This window comes from Crinia signifera, chromosome 2, assembly GCF_055691185.1.
Source record: "Crinia signifera chromosome 2, ASM5569118v1, whole genome shotgun sequence".
In the NCBI taxonomy this organism is placed as follows: Eukaryota; Metazoa; Chordata; class Amphibia; order Anura; family Myobatrachidae; genus Crinia; species Crinia signifera.
In genome coordinates, this window is record NC_139218.1 from 318604074 (window position 1) to 318613868 (window position 9795).

The 9795-nt window shown below is 49.1% G+C and overlaps 1 protein-coding gene across 1 annotated transcript in view; it reads right to left on the reverse strand.

The window, feature by feature from the left end:
* The window catches only part of LMBR1L (limb development membrane protein 1 like), a 39804-nt gene extending 31112 nt beyond the window's left edge, over window positions 1-8692 (reverse strand). The window contains exon 1 of the mRNA XM_083169094.1: window positions 8470-8692. Coding sequence (XP_083025220.1) covers window positions 8470-8535 — 66 coding nt within the window. The 5' untranslated portion in view covers window positions 8536-8692. The remainder of the gene's footprint in view (window positions 1-8469) is intronic.
* Between the last annotated feature and the right edge of the window lie 1103 nt (window positions 8693-9795).

Here is a 9795-nt window from a genome sequence, read left to right on the forward strand (position 1 = left end):
AAACCCACTTCAAAAGTGTAATCATTACAAATATTCAAGTATGACATTGAATTAACCTATACAGAGTTTACATAGAAATTAGCAAACCGCATCATGAATAAGAGGGGGTGGGGGGAACCAGCAACACTCGTGCAAAAAAACCAGTATTCAAACAGGTGCAGTTGTGTGAAGTAACATTTTGCAGATTTTTCTCATTCTTGGAGCGCGTTGGATATTTTTGTACACATTACATACAAAACATTTCTTTCTTCTCCAAATAGTGGCTTTACTTTTGGCTACTACTCCCAAAGTGTGCAAATGTGTTTCTACCAAGCTAATGTGCATTATGTGGGGAACCAGTAACTGTCTCCATACTGATGACAGCAACATGTGGTAACTCTGCATTCACCTCGGCTCCCCAGCTGATTGCGCAGAGTGCATTTTTACCTTTGCAGATATAGAGTTTATTTAGGGACAAATGGAAAGCCGCCGTAGATACATTGATCAACTTATCTATGTCCGGTATTGCAGTCTGACGTATGCAAGCCACTATCACAGCTGGTACAGTAATAGCCATATGGTATGAAAGCTTTTTTAACCCTCTGAGTGTCAACATTGCTGTGAGATCCTCAAAATATCTGCGAAAAATGCCGGTCACAGCGACTGTTCCTTTTTTATTGTGCAATTTGACTAAACTTCCAGTAATTGACTTGGCTGTATTTGTATTTATTTTTACTAATAGAACAGTCGCTGCGAGCAACGCTGGTAATTTTTGACGATCTCTCACTGAAATGTTGGCACTCAAAGGGTTAAAAAAAACAATACATTTCTTGTGTGTGAACAGCAAATATGCAAAATCCACATATATTCTACACATTAATATTAGCTACAGCAGTGTTTCATATAATGCTGTGTTATAATTATAGAACTAGTGCTTCCATATAGTATAACGTCTGTGGTGGTAGTAAAATTGTGAGGAGAGCTGGCAAGGCATTTCATACAAATACTTGTTCGAGGTAAAAATCATTAAAATTCCGGGCTCATCACAAACTGCTGGGGATGTGCACGTTTCAGGGGGTTTAGAGCACAGACGGAGAAGTACCAGGAATGCTATGACCTCTAGCTGTCTGAGCACAGAACACAGCAATGCAGCAACACATAGACCAATGGGAAAATGCACAGCTTCCCGGTCCACCGCATCCAGTGTTTCCTCTGTTCTGCTCTTGGTATCACCCAGCTGCTCTTGGTATCACCCAGTTACTTAACGAGGCTATACAATTCTGGTCCTGTGTATGTATTACTCTTTATGGCATCCAAACATAAACCAATGACACCCTTATCGATACAAAAACACCAGAAGACTTGGAGCTCCTATTTACAATACAGTTAGAATTTTATATACAGACACTTTGTTGATGAGGAACTATATAAGGGGCTGGTGGTTTGGAAAGAGAGAACATAAAGCACAAGGTATGCAGAGAATCCAGCAATTAGAACAATTTCCTGCACGAAACATGACAGGATTCTATTCTACCTCAGTGCAAGGAACATCAATCTGAGGAGTAATACATGGGAGCATATGTAAGAAAGATGGCCGGCTTATATCTTGTTTCAGCACCAACTAGACCACACGTCATGCGAGTATTATGAGCCGTCTGGTAAATAACCCTTCATGGCACAGGCACCACCTCGGATATTGCTGCCAGGTGCTTGCTTCCAATTACAAACTTCAAGGGATCCAAAAAGAAAAACAAATCAGCTTTAAATGACTGTATTCAGGACTCCATGCACCAATAGGAATATAATACTAATTATGGTAGCACAGTGTAAGGATAAGCCTTATCCAGCACCAACATAACTATGGGGAAACCATTGACATTAAGGCACCAGTGCAATGAGAGGTCGGGAACAGTGGTCAGCCTGCACAATCCTGAGTTCATTTTATACAGTGTCAGATATTTGATATGTCATTTGTAGTTTCCAGATATATAAGGAAACGGCACTTTTCATTCTCTCATTGCATACTGGCAAACAAAGCAAAGAACTACCCCTTTTCCACTGCACAAATAACCCGAATTATGGCCGCAGGGGAAACCGCTCCCAAAAAAATAGCCTGGATCCAGCAACCTGGCAATCGAACATGAGAAGCAAGCATGGTTGAACACTGTAGGACCTGGGTAACATCGCAGTGGAGAGATGGGGATTGGAGCTACTGGGCCACTGGCAGATAATGGGGCAGATGTATTAAGCCTGACGAAGAGATAAACTGGAGATAAAGTGGAAGGAGATAATGCACCAGCCAATCAGCTGTGTTTGAAATATGACAGTTGGGAGTTGATTGGCTGGTGTTATCTCCACTCTATCTCCAGTTTTTCTCTTCGCCGGGGTTAATACATCTGCCCCAATGTCACCTAACGGAGCCATGCAGACACAGCACATGCTGATGGAGCACAGACATCCACAGAATGACCTACAGTCTGACCCTCAGCCTGAACTGCTGCAATGCTGTGAGATGTCCCTAAACCTAGCTTTTGTGAGCTCATCTTTGTCAATGTGAAAAAAAGGTAAAATTTAACCCTTTGAATGCCAATGTTGTTGTGAGAGATGCTCAAAATAGATGCTAAAAATGCCAGTGTCGTTCACAGCCTCTGTTCTTTTTCTGCGTACAACATTTAACTAAACGTCAATTCATTGGCTTGGCTGTATTTGTATTTCCTTATACAAAATACGGCAATACTGGCATTTTTAGTGGATATTTTGAGGATCTCTCGAAGCAACTTTGGCACTCAAAGGGTTAATGACATGCATAGGGTTTTGCAGGGCTAAACCCGCTTCAGCATAAACGGTAACCTGGGTCGAAGTGCAGTGGAACATGGGTCTGAAGCCAGTCCATAGATTAAGATAGATAATGGAAATGCACAGAATTATTTGACTCAAATGAAGCCACAACAGTCCCCATGGTCTCTCATTTTCAGGTATGGTTGGGTACGGGATCCAAACAGTCAGGACGCCAACGTCAAAACACCAACAACAGCATCCTTACCTTTATAATGCTGGAACATTTTATAAAGTACTGTAATTCTGTCATATCAAATCTATCAATTTAGGGCATTCATATTTTACACTGAATTTGCAAAATGGAAGCTCTATGCTAAATTTAATTAAACAAAATGTTAAAGTGTGTGTGTGTGTGTGTGTGTGTGTGTGTGTGTGTGTGTGAAAGAGAGAGTGTGAGGTGCGGGGTGAAGTTATGCATTAGATGAGAGGTATCATATCAGCAAGGACTGAATATTTGCTGTACCCAACATTCCCAGAATCTTTTTTTTCTGCAGGAAAAATGATCTGTGAAAAGTAGATGATCTCATGAGTTACTGGCCGCTTCATACAATGAGTAACATCTTAGGCATGCATAGATTTTGGTGCTGAATGTGGGACCTGAAGCAGATTTGATTAACTGCAAAATGTGCTTTTATGACAAATGTACGGTTTTACAAGCATTCCATACTCAATGCTGGTACAGGAGCTACTGCAACTGAGTGCACACTCACAAGAACTCATACCTGGCTAAAAGTTGGGTACACACCCGAATGGTCAATCTGCAGCTAATTCAATCTCACAACTGATCTGTCGATGGTGCAGAATCAATGTTGTACAGTCACACTAACCAGCCATTGTTTCTATTAAAACATAGGTCTGTTGTGAGGATATGGAATTAATCCTTTACTCTGTCATCCTCCTGCACATGGTTGGCCTTTTGTCCGTATACACACTGGCAGATGTACAGATACCATACATCTGCTACATAAATTGTCATCAGCCACGCAGCAGGGCCAACGGATATGTCTGAACAAAGTAATTCATCGGCTGATTGAACGACATATCAGTGTGCACCCAGCCTAAGCCCTGACATACAGATGCTGTATCATCAAATATTGTGACCTCCTTGATTGAAAATGGTATTTATTGTTTATGATAACAAAATCAAATGATCTGTCTCTAAGAATATACTATAGTGCATTGGTTCACAAACACAGTCCTCAAGGCACCCCAAACTCAAGGATATCAATGCTTAACTACGGATGGCGTAATAAATACCTCAGTCGGTTGGAGGAGAGCATTTGGAAACTACTGCTATAGCGGGACAATTGCTATAAGAACGAACAGAACAAGCCAATTAGGGTGTTCAAAAGTTCGGCCAGGTGACATACATAGGAATGTCCTTCAGCTGTTAGTGCACTATAATACCTCTATGGGCACCAATAGCATAGTAATAATAACAGAATAAGCATTTAGATATACAATAACATGTAGCTTATTATTAACCTTTATAGCACTACCATATTACACAGTACTTTACATTCAATGATTAATCATTTGCATCAGTCCCTGACGCCAATGGAGCTTACACTAGAAGTTCTTTACCACAAAAAAATGCTGTAAAGTATTCATGGTACTTCTGTATTAGCAGGGTGCCCGGCTACGCTGACAATGTACCTTAGGCTACATTGTCAGCGTAGCCGAGCCCTGCTTATATCTGCCTTTATACTTACTGGGCGGCCAGCGGTGAAGGGCGGGCAGCGGGGCTCTGAAGGGCGGGCGGCGGGCGTACATACGTAATTCAGCGTACTGCCGCTGGAGGAGCATCACATGGTTTCCCTGCTCCCCCAGCGGCACTACACTAATTGCTTACATTGGGGAGTGGGGATCTGGCACTGGTGCACACAGGAGGGAGAGCGCAGAGCTGCCGCAGGGGACATGTAAGTATAAAGCACCACACACACTAACAACGTCATATCCCCACTATCCACGTCATACCAACAGTAACCATGTGGGAGTTAATTTTATAAAGTGTGGCGAGCGCAGTGATCCACCGAGCCCGAAGCGTGGCGAGCACCGCGAGGGGACGCAGATACGTGTCCCCTTGCGGGGCTCACTGCGCTCGCCACACTTCGGGTTCGGTGGCTAGCTGCGCTCGCTACACTTTCTGAAATTAACTCCACGCCCACGTGGATACTGGGGGTATGACGTGGATAGTGGGGATATGAACCGTTGTTTATTAGCACAGCTCCTGAACAAGTTACGTAACTTATGTAAGTTACGTAGTTTACGTAGCCAGCATGGTGGTGTATTGGTATTCTCAATACACCACTACGCAAACTACGTAATGGGCGCCCTGCTAATACAAAAGTACTGTATTCATTTACATGGGAGACTAGTAAATGTATCATTTTATTGATTGGTCACCTTCAACATCAGTAAAACAAATCACAAATAGGTCTATACAGCATTACAATTATACCTGGGGCCTAGTGCACATACAGCCCATTATGTTACTAAGAACTGCATTGAATAACACAAACACCAGACATTATGCATAAGACGACAAACTACAGAAGAACCAGCAGAAGTGTTCTACAGAGATAAGCATTACTGTACTGTGGCTCTGTACATGCTAAGGCTGCATGCAACCTTTTCTAACCTCTGATTGGTGAACGTCAGAGATATTTGTCTAAGCCCGATTGCGTAAATAGAAGTATCTAGCTGTCAAACTAACTTCTCACACGTATGCAGTGGCATGGCTCAATGCAGGATGCCAAACACCACCCCATAACAAATGAACGGAAATAAAACAGGATGACAGACCAGAGCCAGAGGTGTGAGCAAAATGCAGAGCTGATGTATAATGTACAATTGTAGTCTAGCTGCCATTTGTGCACATGAGCACAGGGCATCATTAGACATTCCAAACTGAAGCTTTGGAAGTTGTATCACCAAACCTTCCAGTGCATGAGGTTGAAAAACACAACTGCGTTTAAAAGTAGCATTTCACAGATTTGACCCGTTTATTCTCACTTCTATGTAGTGATGATGGTAGAAATAGATTACGGTTAGATTAGTAAAAACATGTTCACATAAAAGTTGTGCATAGTAATTTGTTATTGATAAGCATGTAACCTGCTAATTGCAGCAGTGGCCACATCACATCTGCCTGATTGCTGCGTTACGGAGGACTGCATGTGAGAAGAAGCACTCAGGCTGCACTGGCCTAAGGCTGTATCTCACTCCTGACAGTGCAGCACTTCCCCCACCTCACATTCTGGGAACTGCAGGGACAGGGATTAAATCCTACAGATCCAATGCTATTCAGTCAGGCCTTCAACTCTTGGCTAACCCCCACCCCCCCGATGCTAGTCAGTCAAGCCTTCAATTCAGGCCCTGGGATCACCCCCAATGCTAGAAAGTTAGGCCTTCAACTCTGGGATTACCCCTGATGCTAGTCAGTCAGGCCTCTGACTCTGGGCCTAGGATCACCCCTAACACTAGTCAGACAGGCCCTCGACTCTGGGTTCACCCCCGATGCTAGTCAGACAATCTGTGAACTCTGGGCCTGGGGTAACCTCATGACACTGGTCAGACAGTCCCTGGGGTCCCCCCATGATGCTAGACAGACAGCCCCTGGAGTCACCCCATGACTCTAGTCAGACAGTCCCTGGACCCTGGGGTCACCCCATGACTCCAGTCATCAGACAGTCCCTGGGGTCACCCCATGACTCCAGTCATCAGACAGTCCCTGCACTCTGGGGTCACCCCATGACTCCAGTCATCAGACAGTCCCTGCACTCTGGGGTCACCCCATGACTCCAGTCATCAGACAGTCCCTGCACTCTGGGGTCACCCCATGACTCCAGTCATCAGACAGTCCGTGGACCCGGGGGTTGCCTCCCCAGGCGCTGGCCGGACAATCCCTGCGGTCGCCCCCCCGGACGCTGGCCAGACAATCCCTGGACCCAGGTGTTAACCACTGACACGTCTTCCCATGACGCTGGCCAGACAAGTCCCTGGGGTCGCCCCCTGGACGCTGGCCAGACAAGTCCCTGGGGTCGCCCCCTGGACGCTGGCCAGACAAGTCCCTGGGGTCGCCCCCTGGACGCTGGCCAGACAAGTCCCTGGGGTCGCCCCCTGGACGCTGGCCAGACAAGTCCCTGGGGTCGCCCCCTGGACGCTGGCCAGACAAGTCCCTGGGGTCGCCCCCTGGACGCTGGCCAGACAAGTCCCTGGGGTCGCCCCCTGGACGCTGGCCAGACAAGTCCCTGGGGTCGCCCCCTGGACGCTGGCCAGACAAGTCCCTGGGGTCGCCCCCTGGACGCTGGCCAGACAAGTCCCTGGGGTCGCCCCCTGGACGCTGGCCAGACAAGTCCCTGGGGTCGCCCCCTGGACGCTGGCCAGACAAGTCCCTGGGGTCGCCCCCTGGACGCTGGCCAGACAAGTCCCTGGGGTCGCCCCCTGGACGCTGGCCAGACAAGTCCCTGGGGTCGCCCCCTGGACGCTGGCCAGACAAGTCCCTGGGGTCGCCCCCTGGACGCTGGCCAGACAAGTCCCTGGGGTCGCCCCCTGGACGCTGGCCAGACAAGTCCCTGGGGTCGCCCCCTGGACGCTGGCCAGACAAGTCCCTGGACCCTGGGGTTACACACTGACACATCTCCCATGACGCCAGCCAGAGAGACCCTGGGCCATGGGGTCTCCCCATGACGCCAGCCAGAGAGACCCTGGGCCATGGGGTCTCCCCATGACGCCAGCCAGAGAGACCCTGGGCCATGGGGTCTCCCCATGACGCCAGCCAGAGAGACCCTGGGCCATGGGGTCTCCCCATGACGCCAGCCAGAGAGACCCTGGGCCATGGGGTCTCCCCATGACGCCAGCCAGAGAGACCCTGGGCCATGGGGTCTCCCCATGACGCCAGCCAGAGAGACCCTGGGCCATGGGGTCTCCCCATGACGCCAGCCAGAGAGACCCTGGGCCATGGGGTCTCCCCATGACGCCAGCCAGAGAGACCCTGGGGTCTCCCCATGACGCCAGCCAGAGAGACCCTGGGCCATGGGGTCTCCCCATGACGCCAGCCAGAGAGACCCTGGGGTCTCCCCATGACGCCAGCCAGAGAAACCCTGGGGTCTCCCCATGACGCTAGCCAGAGAGACCCTGGACCATGGGGTCTCCCCATGACGCCAGTCAGACAGTCCCTGGACCATGGGGTCTCCCCATGACGCCAGCCAGAGAGTCCCTAGGGTCCCCCCATGACGCTAGTGAGACAAACCCTGGATTCCCCCCATGACGCTAGTCAGACAGACCCAGGGGTCCCCCCATGACGCTGATCAGTCCCTTTAACACTAGAAGCAGCGCTGGTGATAACCACCAACTTTAGCTACAGAACTTGTGTGTAGTCCATAGCCGGAGGAGAGTCAGTGCCATACAACACACCAGAGTAAAGACAACGCCAACTTACCGACGTGCACTACAAGTCCCAGGATGCTCTATCACTGGGCATCAGTTGGGAAGTTATGGGATGCGTTACTTTGCCGCCCCCTCCCCCAATAAACCAGTGACCCGCACCTCCACCTCAGTTTTTTGGCCACAATCCCGGACGTGAGTCGAGGCACTGGCGACCACGTACTCTGCCGACGAGTGTTACCCGTATATAACGCCCGCACTCACAATGCATTCGCGGACCCACTCGTGGAAAAGCTGCTCTTTAACCGACACATCTTGATCCGCTTCCATTCTCCGACAGCATGGCGCCCCGCAAGCTGGTGTCACACCTTGGGGAGAACGGAGACGGGGAACCCAGCCTTGCCCCTCACTCCACCGCAATAATAATCCCACCGCTGCTGCTGCGCCTCGGAGCCTGCTCTGTATCTCTGGTTACACACCAGCCTCTACTCCGAGTTCCCAGGCCCCGCCCACTCCTCCGCCTATGGGATTGCCCGGAGACGGAGGCTTCAACGTGATTGGTGGATGGTGGTGGTGACGCACGTAGTAACGGTTGGCCATTGTGTCAGAGAGGCAGAGGCTGGAAAATGCCAGCGTCTTTCTTTACTGTAATAAATACAACAGCCGCTGCTTCACACGGGGCGACGGAGCCTCAGTGCTGAGCACAAATCGCTAATCACACACATGCTATGCACAGGCGATGTGTGCTGAGCAATCTGTCAGGACCAGTGTTCTCCGGTGAGAACACTGATACCACTTTAAAGGAGTGTACACACCAGGGCAGGCGACAGGGGGGATCAAAGGGGACACCTGTACCGGGCCTCAAGCAGGGGCGAATTTAACGGCCAGGCCGCCCCTAGGCACAAAATATTTGCCCCCCCCCCCGTATATATGCACATGTGTAATATATATATAATGCTGGAATGAGAGGTGCCACTACTGCAAGGACAAGCAGTGGGAGAGTATATATATTTATATCGATAGATCGAACTTATGGAAGCACAATAAATAGCTATGGGACACACATGCACATGGAGGAACACACTGTTAACATGAAAATGTATTATCACTTACTGTGTGTTTAATAGTAGGGATGCAAACAGTTAAACTGTCTGCTCCAGACACATCCCGCACAGTGCAGCAGCAACAGTATGAGGAGAGGAATGAGGGTTCACTGGGTTCACTGACTGCAGGGAGAATAGTTCCATGCCTCAAGTAGTAAGGAACATAAAACACAAGCAGCGTAACTCTTTTGGACAGCTTGTGTGGACGGGACTCCGGAAGGTGGACGGACTCCAGAGTTTCAGAGCTTCAGGCTGTCTGTCAGCGTGTGACATATGCCTGCATGCACTGCTCAGGAGGGAGGGACGGGACTGTCTCTAGTTCATGCTGCCGACGCTGCTGCCCAGAGCGTGACAGGTACAGCGGCGGCAGCAGCGCACAGGCACAGTAGTGGGGAATCGTGGGATGCAGAGAGTAGAGAGCTCCTTCCTGCTGACCATCTTTTATTTAGCGGCGCGGGCGAACGTGTCAGTGTCTGAGTGACAGCAG